Source organism: Patella vulgata, chromosome 6, assembly GCF_932274485.2.
Source record: "Patella vulgata chromosome 6, xgPatVulg1.2, whole genome shotgun sequence".
NCBI lineage: Eukaryota > Metazoa > Mollusca > Gastropoda > Patellidae > Patella > Patella vulgata.
Window position 1 is genome coordinate 54211746 of NC_065884.2, and position 22250 is coordinate 54233995.

A 22250-nucleotide genomic window follows, 5' to 3' on the forward strand; every position below is an offset into this window, starting at 1 on the left:
CACAACCAAGTCAGTAACGGGTAAATCCTCCTCTGTTTGCCAAACAAGCATTGATCCGACGTGGCATACTCCTAATGAGACGTCTAAGGTCATTTTGGTCCAGATTGTCCCATTCATGTTGCAACGCAGCAGCAAGTTCTTGGACATTGGCAGGACGTTGTTGACGTTGACGTAACCTCTGTCCAAGCATGTCCCAGACATGCTCGATGGAGGAGAGGTCGGGACTCAGTGCTGGCCAAGGTAATGTGGTGATGTTCTGTTGTTGGAGGTAACCTGTAACGATCCTGGCCCTGTGACATCTTGCGTTGTCATCCTGGAAGATGAAACGGCGGCCATGACGTCGTGCGAACGGCACAACATGGACTGCCAAGATGTTGTCCCGGTAGTACTGGCCTGTAACACGCCCTGCAACAACATGTAAAGCCGTTCTTCCAGCAACAGTGATGCCTCCCCACACCATAACAGAACCACCCCCAAATCGATCATGTCTGATGACGTTAACGTCATGAAGCGCTCGTTTCGACGACGCCACACCCTCCTACGTCTGTCCAAAAAATCAACATTGAACCTTGACTCATCTGAAAACATCACATTGCTCCAGCGTTGATTATCCCAGTGTTGACGATCCCTACACCAACGACGTCTTGCCTGAATGTGATGATCTCTCAAACAAGGGATCACGCGAGGACGTCGGGCGCGAAGGTGACCCCTATGCAGTCGATTCCGAATCGTCTGGCCACTCACTCTCACACCAGTGTCTGTTTGAAGACGAGCGCTGATCTGATTTGCTGTGATGACACGATTTCTCAAGGCCAAGGTACGGATAAATCGATCCTGGGCTTGAGTTGTCGCCCTTGGTCGACCTGAGCGTGGTCTGTCCTGTACAGATTGTGTATCACGGTATCTGGACCATAGCCTGCTTATGACAGACTGAGAAACATTCATCGTCCGCGCCACAACCGCCTGTGTTGTGCCGATCTGTAGCATGCCAAGGGCACGTAACCTTTCATTTTGGGTAAGCCGACGCATATCAAAATTTGTTTTCTGGTCACTAAAACAATTAAACTGATGTTTCCACCCTGGAATTCAATGCCACAATGACTGTAACATTCAAAGTCAGAGTCGTGCAAATCTTGGGTTGGACCCCCATGATGATCCCAAGCATCACCTACATTCCATGCGGTAGCTATTGGTGCGTTTGGGCGTCACATGTAACTGGAAATGTTTCTTCTGTTAGGTTCTATAGTGACTTTTTTCGTAGTCATTTGCATATTTTAGTATTATGCCCCCAAAATCAAATATCCCCTACTTTTTTTGAATAGTATATTACTGAAGCAATGACCTGAGAAATCTCTCTCTTGCCATTGCTGGATTGGCTTCTGATACTTGAGCATTTGAGGGAATGTGTTTATTCTTCCCGTTCAATCTAATCTATCCCAAGTACAGCAACATGACAACCCTCCGTTTAATCTGGGGTCTTCCCTAAAACTTTGGACATTGATTTAAGGTATTAAAAACGGTGAAAGTATTGTTCGTCTCCAAACAGTATTGTTTACATTGTATTCGTTTCCATAGCCTCGTTTGTCACGCTACTAGTTTTTTCTGCAATATTCTGCTATGCACTGGTTAATTGGGCATTCGTAACGTTATGGCCCAATTTGGAGCTCTGTTTAAAGCGTAATGATATTGTTGCGCAGTTAGTTATTGGTTAATGTGACTAAGACTATTGGCCAGTCATAATTTGGAACAGAAATTTGCTTCCTTTACAGCAGTGTTAAGTGGGGTATGGTAAAATCAAACGAAATACTGCGAGGTGTATGTATATTTCAACCTATTTACCTACCTCTTCTCATACAAAGAATGGAGAACTTTGGATTTACGTGAGCTGGGGAAAAACATCCCGACACCCACTGGACCATTAACATAGTTACCGAACAGATTTTCCTTGTGGTAATGCGTTCTACATTTTCGAAGAGAATTTTGTTAAAATGTAAAAGCCGCCATGACACCACCAAGGTGAAATCTGGCCAAGTATCGCGCCGCGTTAACCCCGCCAATCGCCTCCGTTATAAGGCATATATGGAAAGTGACTTATGATCACACGAGAGGGAGTGCGCGTGCTATTTCTTGCTTGGATGACATTTTAAGTTGTATAGGAGAGAAATTTCGTGTAGCAGTTGGGTTTCATCAAATCGTATAATTATGCGGTACGGCCTAACCTTTATTTCAATGGAAATTGGTTTATTATATGTTACGCTATGTGCTGTACAATTTGGGGTCAGTTTATGTGGCAATTGAGGGAGCTAAAGGCCAGGAATATTTTTTGTAGTAATTTAACTAAAAAACAACTTGTTCAAAGGTACTGCTTAGAACGACCCACTACTGTAGTTGGAGAAAGACCGAAGACATCAGTAGTGGAAACATTTCTATACAAATGTTTTTTCCACTATTAGACCATCGACAAAATCAGTAAATGTTGGGAAATTCTAATTTTAAAGACGTCCATAACTGCCCCACACCAAAAGCTAAGCTTGATCAGCACATTTATTAACTGTATGAAATTTGTTGCATAATGTTCAGCATCGTCATGTGCGTCAAAAGTGACAACTGTCAGATATTGTCAGTGGTTGGGTAAACTCGTCTAATTTGGAGGCTTCTTCAATCTGTACCATTACATTCCACCATCGGCTGACAAAATATTAAGCCCACATTGACGCTTCCCTTCTTGTCTCAAGAGTGGGGAGCCGCGGTGGATCAGTGCATGTAAAAGAGCCCTTGACAGCTGGAATTCGAAATAAGGGTAAACCGTAGTGTCACGTTCCCTCATGGTAACCCGCAAGGCGTATGCCCGTCTTTATTAGTCCAGTCGGTACATAACACTATGACGTTAAACCACATTTCATTCCATTTACATATTGATGTTGGCGGATAATGCTAATGTAGGGCATTGCGTCTTGAATTTTGATAACTTTATAAATTATGGGGGGTTGGATGGCCGAATGGTTAGCACGTGCGCCCTGTATCATAAGGCCTGCCATTGAGTCAGCTGGCGTGGTTTCGAATCCACGGTTGTACGTGACAAGGAGTAGGGTCGCCTGTCCTTCGGTTTCCTCCCACTGCGAAAGACCCCAACGCACAAGCGAATTATTGAAATAAAATTAAACCATATGTTAGTCCCGAAATGACCTAGTTTGTGTCGAGTGGACGTTAAATCCCATTTATCTCTCTCTCTCTCTCTTTATAAATTATAGGCTACAAGTGAATCATCAAAATACGTATAACAACATTCAGTAATGTAATCCCTGAACATAACCCAATTTCAATATTTGTATGTTGACATAAATATGAATGGGAGATTTTGACAATGATTTTAAAGCTACTTTCCCACAAAAGTATTTATCGGGTGGTTATTTACAATAAAAGTATGACAATTTTTGTTTACATGGAAACTAGAAACACCCAATTTTACAAGAAAAAGACTGTATTCCCTGAAAAACACCCATGGAGCGCATACAGGACAAAAATGTAAGGGTTGTATATGCAATGAATTATCCTCCGGCTTCGCACCCGTTGCTAGGTACCGCGTCAGCCAAGTCACGTGACACAAACATGACCTCTTTTGATAGATTTTTATATCAAGGGTATTCCCTCGTGATTACGTTTGAATATGGTTTTAGTACAAATCAAGAAGTTTGTACGAGGGAAGGTATCTTTAATGGAGTATATGTAACAGGGTTTTACATCCCACTTCTACCTCGTTGCCAGTGGCAACCTTTGATAAAACTGTCCTGTTTATTTCCAATACAGGCATAAAAGTATCCGTGTATCAGAAATGAACGGTACTAACGAACACTGTTATACAAGCAGGATGAAAACAAATGCCTAGAAAGTCATAACTTTTATTACAAATAAATTTCAACGGACGAACCATCGGTCATCCACCGATGCACACATCACCAGGATTGACCCTCGTTGTACAGTGTCCTTTCCATTACGTTTAATATAAGTGCAGTCCTCTACGCCAGGGACAAGATGTTTTGACGATGTGGTTGGCTCTATGTTCACTGATTCCGTTAAAACAACTTCGACTTTCAATACTAAAGAAAAACACGTGACTGTTTTACGCTCAGGGCGACCTTCGGTTATAATTTTTTCACGACTAGTGGTCGGAACTAGAAACCGAACGCGAATGGTCCGGACCATCGTCTGTTCAAAGATGGCTGCCCCCAGGGACATGGTGGTGTCATTATACTCTGCTTTCGACCTCGAGCATAACCCTGAAAAAACCCTGAAATAAAAACCCCTTTACCCCAAGGAAGGTCTATACATCTCTCTATGGAGGATAATGAATCGTTGTGTTACATAGTTTAATAAACAAATAATACTTTCATGAAGTTAAATTTGCGCGACTCAAATTAATTTTAGAGATGGCAAAATTCCTTGTAACTTGACGTTATTTTTGCAAAGCAAATATTGAAATAATGCGTAATTTTTTGACTTATATAGATTCAGACATAACATACGAGACAAAAAATATCTGCTCATAGAAGTAGCAACCATTTAAAAATTCATTCAAGCTTTCTTAAAATCAGATACTTAACAAAAATAGATTCTTTCTATAAATGCTAGACTTTCGTTTCATCAACACCGCCATCTTGGAACTACTCTGACCATGCCACAATAGCATGGTTAGGTATTTTCGGGCTATGGTCCGGACTAAATGAAATTCGGATTCAGTTAGTTCGACCATTGTCAAGAAATCACGATAACCGAAGGTCGCCCAGGGTAATGCAGCAAGACGCACGTGTAAATACTACTCAGGTCGTTTCTCCACTGTGAAATCATTCTACAACGAAATGTAACGTGAGGCACAAAAAGGGATAAATGAAAGAGCAGAAAGTAGTTGTCACATTTCGCTTGACACGACTCGATAATAAATACTATCTTTCACATTTCGCTTCACAATACTCGATAGAAATGTGATGTAAGTGACTTGTTAGTACCTTTCCTCGGTGTATCTATGAAGATCAGGACAGTTTTGGTCGGGGCCGCCTCGGCTCCGACTTGGCTGGGCCCCTCGACCAAAACTGTCCTGATCTTCACCGATACACCTCGGAAAGTGTGCTAATAACTACTACATGTATTGAGACTCTGTCAATTGATGTTGGTAATCAATATCCTGGCCAGTGTCTTTATTTGGTTGAATTTCGAATTGGTGAGTTTATAGTTTGGTTTTATGCGAACATAAATTAGTATAAATGTTTTCGGTGGTGGATTTTCTATTGTATGGGTCTGGAATTGTATTGTTTGGATTATGGTGTTTTATTTTAGTAGTGCCATTCTCTTACCATTTGTCTGGTGAACCTCCGTCATTTACTGTCATGCATATGGTGAATCCGTGTCATTCATACAGTGAAGCTTTGTTATTCCCTTTGCCATTCGTCTGGTGAACCTCTATCATTGTCTTTGTCATTCGTCTGGTGAATATTATCATTCGTTAATAGGAGTCCACTTTAAACGTTGTGAATTTATTCTCAGCTTATTCAGTTTATGGTTACAGGAATAACATTATCACTGTTCTCGTTTCTACATGTTATATCAAGCCCTGGATACACAAGTCACAAGCATATCTTAAAATAAAATCATTCTCTTTATCCGACTCCCATCCGAACGCGCCAGTTCTAGTCTGTGGATAGAACTTCCCTCTAGAATCTACATGGTTGTCTGACTATCGCCCTGGGCTCTGATGGTTTTCTAACCTCCAATTTCGACTTTCAATTATCTAATTAGTCAAATATGACGTAATTAATTATAATGATTGGTTACTATGGCCAATGATGTAATAGTAATGTTCCTATCACGTATTTTTAGTTCATATAGAATTTATCCTTGGCCTTAGACCCCGTTTCCTGATTAACTATCTTTCTTTCTTATATACCCAATTGTAACTAAAATTAAGACTACTAAATTACTAAATGAAGGACATGAACAGTGTAGTTTTATGTATAAATTGACAGATTAGGACAATATATACTCTTCAGAAAAAAGTAGGGGATATTCAGAAAAAATAAAAACAAACTGCTGTTTTTATTAGAAGTAACCGTGTATGTTAATAACAGACCAATTGCCTACACGTGAACATAAACAGTTCATATGGACGGCTTATCTGACGACCCCATTTCAATCGCAAAGAGATACCCTGTCAAAAATGAAAATGGACATTTTTGATTTTTGTCTTAATAATGAGTAATTGCTCCACCAATCCTCAGACATTCAGCAATTCGTCGTGGCGATTTGGGGCAATCTGACCAACTCCTCTTGCAGTATCACGGCCAATTCTTGCAGTGTTGTCGGTTGACGTTGACGAACACGTCTCTCGATCAAATGAAATGAAGTGGGGTTTAACGTCCTACTGTTCTGCTCCTAAACTGGGCTAATGAAGACGGGCATACGCCATACAGTGTGCTATGAGGTAAATTTTGCCCGGGCAGCGGCACTATTGCCTACTCTTATATCGAATTCCAACCGAATTCCAACTGCCAAGGGATCTTTTTCGTGCATTCCAATGTATACACGGGACCTCGGTTTTTCGTCTCATCCGAAGGACTAGACAGCTGTCCTTGTCAGACCCTCCGTTCTGCACCACTGACAAGGGGAAACCACGTCGGAAAATCGGGATGAACTTTCTCGGCCAATGCAGGGATCGAACACCCGACCTCCAGGCTAGCGAGCCAGCGCCTTAACCACCTAGCCACCGTGGCTCCAACTCTCGATCAAATTAAACGTAACACACTAAAGCAAAGATACGCTAAACAGTAAATCTTATGCAAGAACCGATAGGAAAGCAAACATGGGTAGATAAACCAGCACGCGGCAGTTTTCATCAACCTTCCTTGAAGTATCAACTTTGACAATGAACCCCCCCACGTGTATGGCCCTATTGCGTGTCGCATGTGCAGCTCAGTGGTTCTGTTGGGGCTATAAGCTCTTCATCTGTGAACATACTCTCAAAGCATGTCAAATGTCTATGGCTATTTATCATATCGCAACCTGCATAGGTATTTGCATTTCAATATCACCTACTTTTTTTGAAGAGTATATATAAATAAGGCTTTGGCAATTTATATCTAAATATTGTAGGCTACTAAAGTAAAAGACAGTTTGAATGATATCATTACCTTTGTCGCTACCCATAACCCCCTACATCACAACTTCTTTAAAACAATCCTGGCATCAGACGACAACGTCAGAACGAAATTTGACAATGTTCAATTCATTGAATCACAAAGACGGCCACCTAATCTGAAACGCCTCATAACCAAAGCAAAATTAAAGCCATGTATCACAAGTTCCGGTATTTTAGGTATCTAAATGCCAAGATCTTCGATGTAAATGTTGCGACCATGTAACGCCAAATAACAAATATGGTTTTTATAACTTTAATTTCAGTGTCGGCGACAATATGAATTGTGACACAAAAAATCTCATGAATTATGTCGGAAAGACGGGCACACATCTACTGGATAGAGTGCGCAACCGACATACAGTTCGGCACAGCCACTACATTTTATGACATATAATACATAGAGGATATTTCATCGAGAAGCAAGAAAGCATGAGTGAAAATATAAACGTTTTCTTGCTTAGAGATGAAATAAAATATGTTATTCACGCCAAAACGATAAATGTTCTATTTATTTTATGATTTTACAATCATTTTAGGTGAAAACAACATGGCCTACTGCTAGCCAGTGGAATGATTTCACTGATAAAACGCGGTATTCCACTACTGATCATAAAATAAATTAAGTTACTTTACAGTTTATACTTTCATTGACAAGCACACCGTCTACACGTGAATCAACACTGACACGATTTTAATTTAATGACGGTCAATTTTATTTGCTATTTAATTTATGTTTCTGAGTAAATAAACTACTGTCTCCACCAACAATGTCATTTCATTACACCGAATTGAGGCTTTAAAGTCATCTTTGAAGCACTTACAATAAACTTGCATCCCTTGCGTTTTCGGGTCTTTTCACGGACTTGAATCGGCATATTATTATGGCACTAAGGGGCAATCGTCCAGTCTATGAATATAAGTCAGAACGACCAATAGGGAAACCAGTAAGTCCATAGTGAATCGGCATTATCGTGAAAGATGTGTTTTCTATGTTCATTACAATTGCCACATGATCATTAAATGTCCAATATATTAGATACCAGGATCCTATATTTTCACGGCAAATAACAACATCATTATTGATAGAAATTGACTAATTCTGAATTTTTTAATACGTGTTTTTAATTTCGAATTTTATAGAAAATATTGCACAGTTAAAGGGTTAGCTCCATTAAAAATCCACTTTCTTCGCCGGTTTAGTGTTTCCTTAAGGCAGTTAAGGAAGATTGAATACCTTTAAGAACGTGAAAAAGCCAATTTATCTGATCAAACATTAGCACTATATTCATTCATATATTTGTTTTTAATTAAAATTTACATCAATTTCTGGATATAAAATTTATATTTGTGTGCTCTTATTGTATTGATGTAATGGTTCTGTTATTTATATAGTTGGTTACACCTGGACTATCATGATAGAAAGTATAGCTTATGATTAATGTGTTTACCATGCTATAAAACGTGTGTATATATAATTAAAGATACATTATTCAAGAGGTAAATTTGCCTTTTGCAGATCGTTCGTTATGCTTTTATATAAATAATTAATTAGACAATTATTAATCAACTCTGGGTGCCATCGGGTGCACGAGATTTTAACTAGATTAGAGCGGTTCGGCCATTTAATGATTTAATTGAAAAACGGAGAACCAAATCCATGTCTCGAATAAACAAGTACCCAGAGCCTTGTATAAAGACAGTCCGACCAACTGACGTCATGGGCGCCATTTTGTTACCAATTCTTACGTTGCAGATAAAGCCACAGTACAGCGTATGACCGATTTATATGTTTTAGATCTACGCGAATGTATTTCTGTGTCCACTCAAGTGTAGGCGTAGACAATAATTTCAATAAATCAATTATCACAATATGTAAATTTTATTGACAATATTTATTTTTTTATTATTATTTTTTATAATAATACAAATACCACAATAATTCAATAATTATATCGTTTGACTACTACAGATTAAATCGAAAGTATCGAATAATGATTACCTTTGAAATTAGAAACTATTTTTTTTTATTTAATTTGTATCGTATGTTATTACCCCGCTCCGTCAATCCGGATTTCGTTTCCGATTTTTTTGTTTAATTTGACATTAAAAATACAGCAATAATCCAATATATCGCTTGACTACAGATTAAATCGAAAGTATCGAATGATTACCTCTGAAATTACAAACTTATTTTTTTTATTTAATTTTTATCGTAAGTTATTATCCCGCGCCAAACGGAAGGGTATTGAAACGGGCCCCGTTCATGCCAATTTCGTTTTCGAATTTAAAAAATAAAATTGAAATTAAAAATACCACAATAATCTAATATATCGTTTGACTACATATTAAATGTAGAAACAGCAAATAATTTTCTGCATCATTAAGTCTAGTATTATCGTTCCAAAATACATCTAAAGCAGCAATAAGTATGTTTTCACTTTCAATTGTTGCTATTTATGCCAATCAAGGGACATAACATATATTTTTCTGGGCATTACAATAACGGGGCATTAGTAGTTCTTTATTGGGGGATTCGATCAGTTAGGATTTTTGCATAATCAAAGCAGCAATAAAGCTATTGTTTCCTCCATCAAATAGGTATGTTTTCACTTCAAAAGGGTATAAAATTCCATGCTGTTGACATAAACTAAAGGGACATAATGTCCATGAAACAAATATCGCCATCCAAAATTATGTACCTTCAATTGTAAATAACAACAAGGTGGTGACTTTTCTTGACTATTTTGAAGTGAGAGAAGAACAGTTTTATTGCTGGTTTGGATACATTTTGAATACTAGGCTTTATGTGTTTGTACGTTGTTATCCAAAACGTTCCACGAAATAAGAAGAATTGAATGGTGTTGGCATAGTTATTGTCTCGGCTAAGACAGTTTTTCTCTTATTTATTTAGAGCAAAAGTATATCGTGGTTGGCTTATTTCATCTAATTAGTAAAATAATATGTAACTGATCAGACATAATTGTCTAGCAATAACATTTTCTGTAAGCTGATAGTGAAAAAAAAACCTCAATCAGTCAGGAGGTAATTGGTATATTGGCTAGTTAACCGGACGTGGACACTTTGCTTGATCCGCCATATACTGGATGTTGGCGTGGCCTGCCTGTGCTTTTTGGGGGATCACGTGGCTAAGTGGGTAAGACGCTGGCTCGCTATCCTGGTGGTCGAGTGTTCGATCCCTGCATTGTCCGAGAAAGTTCATCCAGATTTTCTGGCGTGGTTTCCCCTTGTCAGTGATGCAGGACTAAGGGCCTGACAAGGACGAAAAACCGAGGTCACGTGTACATATTGGCGTGCATGTAAAAGATCCCTTGGCAGTTGGAATTCGATATAAGAGTAGGCCGTAGCGCCTCTGCCCGGGCAAAATGTCCCTCATAGCACACTGTATGGCGTATGCCCGTTCATTAGCCCAGTTTAGGAGCAGAACAGGAGGACGTTAAACCCCATTTCATTTCATTTCATTTATGTGTTTTTGTTACTCCTAATTGAAAACTAGAATGGTGGTTCTTTATATAGGCCGTTAACTTTTTTTTATTTAATTGTTTCTGTAGTTTTGTAATCGGACTTCAGCTTTAAGTGGGCGTTGATATTTTGATAAAAGACTTAGGCTATCGCCTCCGTGAAGCTCAATCCATTAGGCAATAGCTTGCATTTACACACGAATATTAGTCAGCTATGACACCAGCAATCACGTTATTTCGTGTTATCGCCACTTAACCTTCAACAAATATTTGCAATCATGGTTCAAAGGCCCATCATTCATTTTCTCAGGCCAATATAATTTGAATTTTGGTTGTACAGGGTTGTGATAGCCTGTAGTTTCTTTTTAAAATGTTTATATCTATGATTTATATCAAAGTAAAGGACTGACAATGTTTGATCTAATCTGTTACATCAATTAGTGATGAGGCGAGCTCTGAATTTTTATTTGGAGAGAAGCGAAACTAGGCGTTGTTACCAATTTTACTTTAATGTTGTTCTTTCTGTGTAAAAATCCCCATAGGTACAGATGTCATTTAGTAAATAAATGGACACCTAAAATGAACTGTGTGATGTTTAATCCAATCAACGAGGTTTAGTCATTAAAAAAAGAAATTTGCAGCTAAGAACTTTGAAAAGAAGCAACCAAGTATTTATTTTAATTGAATTTATGAATTTAATGAAATGAGATCTAACGTTTTACTGTTCTCCGAAGAAATGGGAAAACAAACTCATAATGGATGCTCCCAAAGAATTAAAATTGTTGTGGCCTAATACAATACGGAGTAGCCCGTATGGTTATTTATTCGCCCTCGTTTATCGTCTATAGGGTAACCAACAGTCAAGAGTGAATTAAACTAAGGGTTAGCCTCTTGCAGGTAATTTCTTATATCACATTGCTTAGTAATTTATAGACATTTCTGTGTTTTGCGATATGTTTTTATATTGAATATCTTCACTTGAGTGGCATTTTTGTTCCGTTCTCATTTGTCATCGATCTTTCTGTTGTACGTCTTACAGGGGAAGTATTTTAAGGACATTTTAATTCTTTGGTAACTACTACTAGATTTCACTTAAATATACGTGACTATCTGTAAGTTAAGGGTAAGTGGTATTCAAAGGCAATGTCAATTATGCACTTAAAATTAAGTTACTAAAAGTGTTTAAGTCTTTTGGGGTCGTATTCTAACGCCAGTTTAAGTTAGAAAATTTCACCTACCTATGGGAGATACCTTAAAGCGGATATTGCAAATTTTTAAGTTATATTTTTAAAATTTATTAAAATAAAGCCTGAAAATAGATGGTATCCATAAACAGTCCTACCTTGTTAAAGAATAATCCTATTAATCCTATAATTCACTATTGCCAGCTGAGAAATTGGCAAAAATATCATTTTCCTCTTCATTTTCAAACGTTTGAAAAAAGCTACTCCATGGTGGAGAATAGGAAACGAGGGAGGTAATTGGGGGTAATTGTGTTATTATTTCCTGTGTAAATGAGTTTTAAGTGTGAGAATGACACCTATGATCGTATAATTGTGAGTTGACAACCTATTGAGCAAAAGACATAGACATAATTACGTTTTGATTTTCTTAGAAAATTTGCAATTTCCGCTTTAAAGTTAAGTGAGATTATAATGTGACTTCTTTTAATTGGAGATCATAATGTAGTATCAGGCCCGTAAAGACGATTGTAAGAGTATGAGGACTGAGGTTAAAAAAAGATAGTGTCGGAAGCTTTGATGTCGAAGTTAATCGTGTATAAGGTCAAGGATATATTTTTCCGATCATTTATCAAGTTCGTACGTCTTAATCATGTTTTACACGGAATTTATATAATTTTTGATGCGTTCGATTCATAAAATTTGACATTGTGATGGCATGTCAATGTAGAATTCAGCAAAAATGTATACTACCATATACATATTTGAAGTAAGCTGCAGATTGACAGTAGTATATTTTGAAACATGCTCTTTTTTTCGTTTGTCTATAAAATTACAAATATACAATGATGACTTATGACCAGAGCTTGGCACCATTGTTTTACAATTATTAATTGTGTTTCAATCGGTAATAATAATTCAGGCATAACATAACGCTATGTGTATGTGAATCCCTGTCTTGTCTTATGGAATACCCTCAACTGCCAAAAAATCACGAATTTCAAAGGAAAGCTATGTTCCCCTTTAGAACACCACTACTGTAGAAAATATATCCTTGGTCAGTTCAGTGGTAGTAACCTTATATATACACTATTACGCCACTACAAACTCAAAATTGAAGCCAACTACACTCGGTGACATTGTATTATTTCAATCTTAGTCCCATGCATACTTTTAAAATAGTCTTTACTGGCCTGCTACTAGATGTTGTTTAGTCAGATTAGAAGCCATTATATTCAGACTCAACTTTAAGGTACTCTAACACTACCCGTCGGTCGAATAGGATAAGCGGGGCCGAAGGCTTACTACACCTGCCGTGTGACAAATTCACGGCTATACACGTCTTTGTTTCTGCCTTGATTGTCTGATATATATCAGAAACACTAAGATTTTCTAACATGCGTTTGATATGGAAGCAGGATATACAGTTACAAGCAATAGTCTACATAATACATAAAAATAACATGTCTGTAATTTGCTCATCTCAATCCTGCAGCTGGCTAGACTTCTGGAAAACACTATATATACGCCATGGTCAGAATTCAAATGGTCGTCAGATATTCTATAAACCTAATTTGGGCCTTTTATATTCACCGATTTCTCGTATTAATTATGGAATTGGCAAATTACGCCCAATGGCGTAAGAATTAGCCTTGATAGAATATCACTTGCCCTTAACTTACACGACGTTACGTATATTTAAAGATGTAGTATGTAAGATTTAGATAAAGAGCTGAAAGCCCATGCTATATTAGTTTTATAAAAAAAATAATGAAAAAAGGGAACATATTAAATTATTTTTAATTTCTTTCTGGGTGTAGTTATGACCGTTTTACGATAATAAACAATTCTCGATTATCCATTTTTTAATTAAATTATAAACTGGTAATCATGTTTAAATCCACTAAAAATCAAGACCATGCCGATCTTTTAGAGAGCTGATTATGGGCTTGGCATGTGAATAAATGTCTAATTAATGATATATTTAACATTTGAGGCCAAACGGAAGATCTGCATTAGGCAGATTTAGCTTTTACATAGTGCATCGTTAAGTGACATCTAAGTCCTACTTAAACTAACGATTTTCTTTGAATACGAGCCCTGGTCGTTCGGGTCGGTAACCTAACCACATTTGTATACGTCAACATTTTAAACGGGTGTAAATTGTCACCACATTCCTGCTGTTCACATTTGATATAAACGCTTAATAGGCCAGAATCATTTATATTTATTTTAAAACTTATTGGGATTGTTGAATTCAGTAACAGGTCTAACCCGTGATATTCCCTACTCAATAATCATGTAACCACCGACTCTCCTAGAAGGGCTCGCAACTGAGAGAGAAGTCAATTCTATTCCAAACTAAACGTTTAGTTTCTATTTATGGCCATGGGTCCATACAGGTATTCTACAACCATATATAGACATTTAGGCAAGACTAACAATGTATGCTCGAAAATAGACTCGCATACGGATTTCCTCGGGGCTACTGGACCGTTGTTGTTCGTAGTGTTAAACATATGTCGCAGACAAGTTTTGGTATACTCAGCGCATGCGCTGGGATCTTTCCCGATCGTAGATCAGAGGTGACAGGTCCCTCCCCTCAAAGAATAAATTGTCAATAGTGCTGGGATTGTCTGCCTTATCGATTTTTAAACATTATTGCCACGACCCTTTTTGTCCATCAGTCTGAAGTGTCAGAAATTTATAGTTTTTTTCCTACTGCGCTGGAATATGGTGGTTACAAATAAGAACCAATCTAAATTTGCTGGGCTTGTCGGGAAAGTCTGACATGATCTATACCTGAAGTAGACGTTTAAATTCTCTATAACTTCTGTTAAGGCACGATCTTATTAAACATCTCGTTTATTCAATATGTTCTTTACAAGCTACACATGATCCGTGTTTAACACTAGACAGAACTTCAAAGAGAATGTATTAGTGGTCAGTGCATCATACCTTGACCTGACAATGACTTCCAAAGAAATATGCAGTGTAATTACAAACACGATAATTTGATAATAAACAATACCATATATGATTATCACTCCTGTCCACCTGCCCTAATTGTTAAACTCTACATAAGCAGGCGTTCTCAATAAAGGTCTTATCAATTATGATGATCTTCTGTTATCTGTAAGATAGTGTTACAAAAGTCTGTTATGGAATTCTCTAGTACAATGTGGGAGTCATGTATCAATTACCACTAAGGTAATGTGTTTGACACAGAAATCCTGAAAACGCTGTACCGATCTACGTTTTAAACATTTTTTTTTTATCATACTAGACATAAAGAAGTGGCCTAACAAAACTTAGTTTCGTCCATATATTATGCCCCGCGTAATTGTGGCTCCTGGGAATCCCCATACAGATTTTTAGGAAAATGATCGAATTATTTGCAATGATCTTAGAATAGATTATTCCTTTGAACCCACTTCCTATATCACAAATACATATCGCAAATCAACGAGGTTTTCAACTTGAGATTAAATTGATTTTGCTATAGTATTGGCTTAATTTCTAATGCACTGGTTCTCAACCTTTTTTTGTCGACGGCACACTCTGGAACACATGAAAATATGTCGGTAACCCCTGGCTAAATATATAAGAAAATACAACCGTAGACAGAGGCTAGTTATAGACACATAGAATGACTCAAACTAAATAAAGAACAACACAGCTATGAACTTATCAGTAGACGCCAGTGAATACTCAATTGTGATCACGTGTTTTTTATTTCACATTTTCTTTCTATGCCGTTCAAAATTTCGCGGCATACTTAGGAAGATCTCGCGGCACATCTCGTTGAGAATCACTGTCCCAATGCATAAAACTTATTTGCAGACCTTATTTTTGTTTTAAATTAAATAATGTTTGAGTTTGCCCAATGATATTGAGCAATAATACCTGTTCTCGAATGGTGAGATTTTTTACATTCAATTTGATATCGATACACTATTAATTATCTAGTTTTTTATATTAAGAAATAAGTGAAATAAAGTGTTTCTGTATTTTCCTTTTTTTGGCGGTGACGGTGGTTAAGACGCTGGCTCGCGAGCCTAGAGGTCGGCCGTTGGATCCCAGCAATGGCCGAGAAAGTTCATCCAAATTTTCTGGCGTTGTCAGTAATGCAGGACGGAGGGCCTGACAAGGACAACTGTCTAGTCGTTCGGATGGGACGAAAAACCGAGGTCCCGTGTACAGATTGACGTGCACGTAAAAGATCCCTTGACAGTTGAAATTCGATGTAAGAGTAGGCCGTAATGCCGCTGTCCTGGCAAAATTTACCTCATAGCACACTGAATGGCGTATGCCCATCTTCATTAGCCCAGCTCAGAGCTGAACAGTAGGACGTTAAACCTCATTTCATCTCATTTTGTATTTTTCTTTTCAGAAAATCGGAATTTACATTTACGCCTTTTAGGCTTTAGCACTTTGGTGAAATGAAGCTAAAATTTGGTACCTTCCTTATTTACTCTTTGGGAATCATCCTTATTGGCATCGCTTTAATTAAATCATATTCATACTTCAACAAGACCCCCGGAATGATAAAGGCATTGCCTGGATTAGAAAACAACAACGGAAAACGGCTAACCAACCAATCGTGTCCTGATATACATGTGATATGTACTATGCCTTTACTCACCAAGCAAGCCCTCAATACAACAAGGTACAACTTCTCCACGGTTGAGAAAATACAAGAACGAATGTCAGAGTTTATGGCAGGATTACAGAGGACTCTCAACCATAAGTGTGTCTATCGTGTTCATTTGCTATACAATCAATCTGCATTAGTTGATTATGTTAAAGCGAACCTCAAAAAAAGTGTTAAAAAATTAGTGTTCAATTACGTTCCAGATCCACGACTGCATACCGCATACTTCGATTTTGCCTTTGATAATCTACAAGACAAAATTGTCATGTATACACCCATCGATGTCTATCCAGGAGACGGGTTTGAGTTAATTAATAAGGATGTTATGGTGGAAAATAAGTTAATGTACGTCTTAACCAGACATGGCAAGCAGGAGAAAAAATGTGACATGCAAAAAGAGGCGTCATCTAATAGCTGTGATGATGGTCGATATATGGGATCTCACGATTCCTACATTTTTGTACCAATTGGGAAATTTCCAGCTGATGTTAAAAAAGAACTGACTGTTACGTCCATAGATTATGGTGTAGAAAATATGTCAATTTGGGCCTTCAGGAATTTAGGACATTATAAAGTGACAAACCCTTGTAAAGTTCTTAAAGTGTATCATTTACATTGTACGGGACTACGTGATGGAAGGCGAAAACGTATTAATACTGGAAACAACACTGGAATGGCTCGTCCTACAGATCAGTTGAATTAAAACACTGGTTTAGCTACTCCCACAGACCGACTAGATTAAAATGTGTATGACATAGCATGGGAGATAACTATGATCGAATAAAGTGCTTTTGGAAAACTTGAGATACAAAAACTGGACGTAGAGACCTTTAAACATACAATCTTCCGCCCTAATTTTAACCTAACCATCCTCTTATCTCTTTTATCCTCACGCCTCAAAATCATGAATATTCACCAAAACCTGACAGAAAATGTATATTCAAACCTTTTTCTTTGATTCTACACGAATAAGTCAACAACGATCGCCATGCAAAAGTGGGGTGGGTCCATGGTGACATATAAAGGGCGGATTTAAAGGGCCAATCCCGATAATATTTTGGAGAATAAAACTGGTTACTTTTTTGTGAAAATCCCTTAAAATACTCTACCTTAGGGCCGAGCAACTAACTCAACCTATTTGATACGTTTTGAAACACCTTAAACCCGTCAGTCTTAATCTGGAAGTGGGGACCGGTGCCTCAAGCTGTATTATGCGGTGTCTGGAGAAAACCAGACTTTTATTTTATAAGAATAATGTGTAGGTGAAATTTACCTTTCGTTATCAAGTACAGCACATGGGTCATTCACTGTATAAATCTCTAAAGGAACGGGAATCGATTATCAGGTCACCCAACGAAAGAATTGACCCAAAATCTTAAAAGGGTTACGTGTCCGGATAAGCAGTTTTGACGTTCACGGCCAAATGACTCAATATTTTGCGCTTAAATTTCATACCTAATCGGACTTTTATTTTTGAGACTCTATTCAATTCGGGATAGTCCCTTTAAGTGGAATTCTTCGTGTAGACAAACACGTGAAATCAACATTCTGTCATGTAACATTTCGGTAACTATGAAGTTTTAAAGTAATTTGTTCAGATAAATTACCCCAAAATACACTTTCATTTGTCAGATAAGTGTCTATTATTGGCAAAAATGTACGCTTTTCGTCTGTTATGGACAGTTTTATAAATAATAGACGATTGTTTAAGAAAAGGGTACATTCTCCTATGTACTGGTTAAAAACATCAAAGGGTGACGCCATATCTATGTTTAAAACATAATTATGGGATTACTGGGAAACGATTAAAATACAGGTTACAGACGCTATGCATAGTTATGAGCTTGCTGTTACAGGGTGTGATATTATGATAATTAAATATTAAATATGTCCGACTAAACGGCGTAGTCAAATAAAAAAAAGAAAATGAAATATTGCCGATCAGTGGCGATAGCGTAGAATTATTAACACATAAGCGAATATTTAAGGGCCAAACTCGATTATATTTTGGAGAATAAAACTGCTTAATTTTGTTTTAAAAGCCCATTAAATCCTTTACCTTAGGACCTAGCAACTAACTCAATAAACCCGTCAGTCTTCATCTGGAAATGGAGACCGTTGTCCCAAGCTGAATTATACGAAGTCTGGATAAAACCAGACTTTAATTTTAAAAAAAACTTGGAGGTGAAATTTACCTTTCATTATTAAGTACAGCACGTGGGTCGTGCACTGTATAGACCCCTAAAGGAATGGCGATATATTATCAGGTCACCTAACGAAAAAATTGATCCAAAATCTTAAAAGGGTTACGTGTTCGGATAAACGGTTTTGATGTTCATGTCCAAACGACTCAATATTTTCAGTTGAAATTTTGAAACAAGCTAAATACACCATTCCTCTATATTTCGGCGATTAAATTTCATACATACACTGACTTTTATTTCTGAGACTCTGGTAAAATCGGGATGGTCCTGACATGAATAGAAGACATGTCTTTAAATTTTTTGCGAAATTTCCGGTAGTTGTATTTTTTACAGAATCATAGACACCGATAATGGACTGTTTTCGTTGATATAAAAATCGAGTCACTGTCTATTGATTTTACATCGTATATCTGCATTAAGATGCATAACGCTCCAGCATAAAGATTTCGAGGCGAATGTGTCGTATTACTACGAGAATCCCAGGAGACATGCACGGTGTTCCCAGATACAAATGGGGAATCTGGTTTACTTAGTTATTAAGCCTTCTAATAACTCTGTATATAAGTTAAGTAAGCCTTCTACATTGCTCGGTGGCGCATGCATTGTTTACATTTTAAGATATTGAAGCGTACGCCCATCCGGGCAGAATGGTGCCTTTTACCCATTGTATATACCAATTACACTCAATACGAAATATTTTTATCTGGATATATTTCAAACACCGTTATTTAATTTTCAAATACTTAAAAGAATTTTATAGAATTCGCAGTGGCTATTGTTACGACGAGTCGTAAAAATAGTCCTCAGGCTATTGTTACGACGATGCTTTCAGAGCCCTCCATCGTCAAAGTTTAGGCCCAGATCCAGGATTTTGTCGAGGGGGGGGGGCATACACTGGAGAAAAGGGTAATCATCAGAGTGCCACATGCATTAGTGGTTTGCATTAGTGGCGTGGGCTGAGAGGGGGGCACGGTCCCCTGGATCCGGGCCTGTAGTGTAGTTGAAATCCATTGATTCAGAGGAGTAATAGAAATCGATGGTTGTAACAATAGCCACGGGACTATTTTTACGACTATTCAGTATTTTACCTTTACGATGGAGGGTGCTGAAAGCATCGTCGTAACAATAGCCTGAGGACTATTTTTACGACTCGTCGTAACAATAGCCACTGCGTTTAGAATTTAATTTGCAGAAGTAATAAAGTTAAGTGCGATGAAATTAACCTACACCGATGTCATCTCTCACTCTAGGATGATTGTGATTTCTTTGTGGTTATGAAGATTACTAAGACTAATAATTATTTCCCTCTATTTCAATGTTAAATGTAGTGCGAGTTATAAATAGACAATTTTTCCCTTAATTTTCTTCTCCCCCTTTCTTGCTTTTTTGGTTGACCTTTTGGTTTAGAATTGGAGAAAAGGAATCAAATTTGCAGTTTCATAGCAGTTTGGGTAATACTGGTGATATTATAGTGGAGGGATAGGGGTGTATTTGTGCAGAGCAATCATTACTTCGGAAGTGACATTAAGAACTCAATTAACATCAAATCTTCCAAGCAAAAAATCTGAACGGGAAACCCTGTACAAAATTATGATGAGGAGAGTGCCAAATACGGTCCCCTATGTGTCTATAGAGATTGGAACCTTTGGTGTTACAGCCATTTTACATTGAAGTCAATGGGCAAATAATTGCTAGTCTGAGTCCATTTAATGGGAACATATATTATGTGTTATCTCCCTTGGAATGCAGTTTTCGGGCTAATATCATCGAAGCTAAATTAAACGCGAGAGAGAGAGAAATGGGGTTTAACGTCCACTCGACACAAACTAGGTCATTTCGGGACCAACACATGATTCAATTTTATTTCAATAATTCGCTTGCGCCTAGGGGTCTTTAGCAGTGGGAGGAAACCGGAGGACCCGGAGAAGTCACGTAAAACCGGGGAATCGAAACCCCGCAGTTGACTCAATGACAGACCGTATGATACAGCGCGAGCGTGCTAACCATTCGGCCATCCAACCCCCCTAAATTAAACGCGGTATTTTTTTTTTTTGTCTCCGTTAATGATTCTGGTCTGTCATTGTCTGCATTATTAATTATCTTTCTTTCAATCATTGACTCATTCCTGGAGTCTTTTTTGCTATTTTTGTCAAACTTTAATAGCACAATATTGTTATGAATCACACACCGTGAGATACCAAATAAAAGGTAGTCATTTTCACAGCATGAATATTAATATCATTTACAGATAAAGGTGTTTACTTCACCGAATTTACGTTGATAATTTACCGTCTAACATATTTAATACACGACAGGTTTGATCTACATGTTGGTAAAAAATGTCATAAAGTTTTCTTTGTGTATCCTTTGAAAAATCCAAGGACGTTCAAGATGTAATGAAAACTATTTCCGAGCTTTGGGCATAGCCCTGTGGCGGTATTTGGTAAATATGGTGGTATAGGATAGTAATCGTGTTGCCGTATTCAGCTGGTCTACGGGTTCTGCGTGGCACAATCGCAGGGCTTACTGTTTCCTGTTTAAAGATGTATGACTAAAGCACAACATTATATGAACTGTCAATTATTTAGAATATAAAATTTTCGTTATAGAAATTATAAATCAATTTTACACCCTGTGGTAATCTAACATTCTTTTTATCACCACCATGTTGACACAGTGGGAGTTCAATTGATATCAACCAAGCGTTATAAACTCTTGGTGCTTCAAAATCCTTACAAAAACGTATTAATATATGGTAATATACACATAATTTGATTGATCAATGAACTCGTGAAATCTTAATACCAGCTGTAAAGAAAATCACTGGAGAACAGGAATAAACATCTCAGTTTAATCATATTTGGGTGGGGGGTTGGATGGCCGAATGTGTTAGTCCCGAAATGACCTAGTTTGTGTCGAGTGGACGTTAAACCCCATTTCTCTCTCTGTCTCTCTCTCTCTCTCTCTTAATCATACTTCGACGTAGAAGAACATAACCCCCGAATCCATCTTGTGGAGTCAATTATTGCAGTCTGGATTCATCCCATGAAGTTCACGCCCCCCCCCCACCCATTATATACTTCATTTTATTGACTCCCGGAAATCACCTTGGGGATGCAGAGGTTTAATAAAGGCTATCAACATACACACCCACCCACACACCAACAGGGATTCACATTGTGAACTGAAAGACGACGGACTTAAATTACAATAGTTGTCTTTTAAGACAGTAATCTTCCTTCAATAAATAAGGTACCTAAATAAAGAAATGAACAAATTGATTTACACTGTCTTTTAAATTACTAAAAACATTCAATCTTTTAAATTATTAAAAACATTCAATCTTTAAAACGTCCCGAAGTCCTCAATTTAGCGATGGGTTCCTCGTTATTTACTAAGCACGTATTAAACCATTCGGACCATTTTCCACACGAATTCTTCTTCTCGGTGTCATAGCATCTACTTTTCAAAACATCAAAATAAACCGTACCAGTATCCAATGATAATTTAGTGTTAACCTGTTGCAAACAATTTCGAAATTTGCTC

The 22250-nt window shown here is 37.5% G+C and overlaps 1 protein-coding gene across 2 annotated transcripts; it reads left to right on the forward strand.

Annotated features, from left to right (window-relative positions):
- Positions 1-5113: 5113 nt before the first annotated feature.
- On the forward strand, positions 5114-17450 carry LOC126824171 (uncharacterized). 2 transcript variants are annotated; one of them, XM_050553355.2, is made up of 2 exons: positions 5114-5215; positions 16240-17450. In XM_050553355.2, exon 2 carries the CDS (start codon positions 16289-16291, stop codon positions 17201-17203), a length of 915 nt encoding a protein of 304 aa, XP_050409312.1. In that variant the 5' UTR covers positions 5114-5215; positions 16240-16288; the 3' UTR covers positions 17204-17450. The 2 variants fall into 2 exon arrangements, with proteins under 2 accessions (XP_050409312.1, XP_050409311.1); XM_050553354.2 differs by lacking the exon at positions 5114-5215 and adding an exon at positions 11459-11562.
- Positions 17451-22250: the final 4800 nt, after the last annotated feature.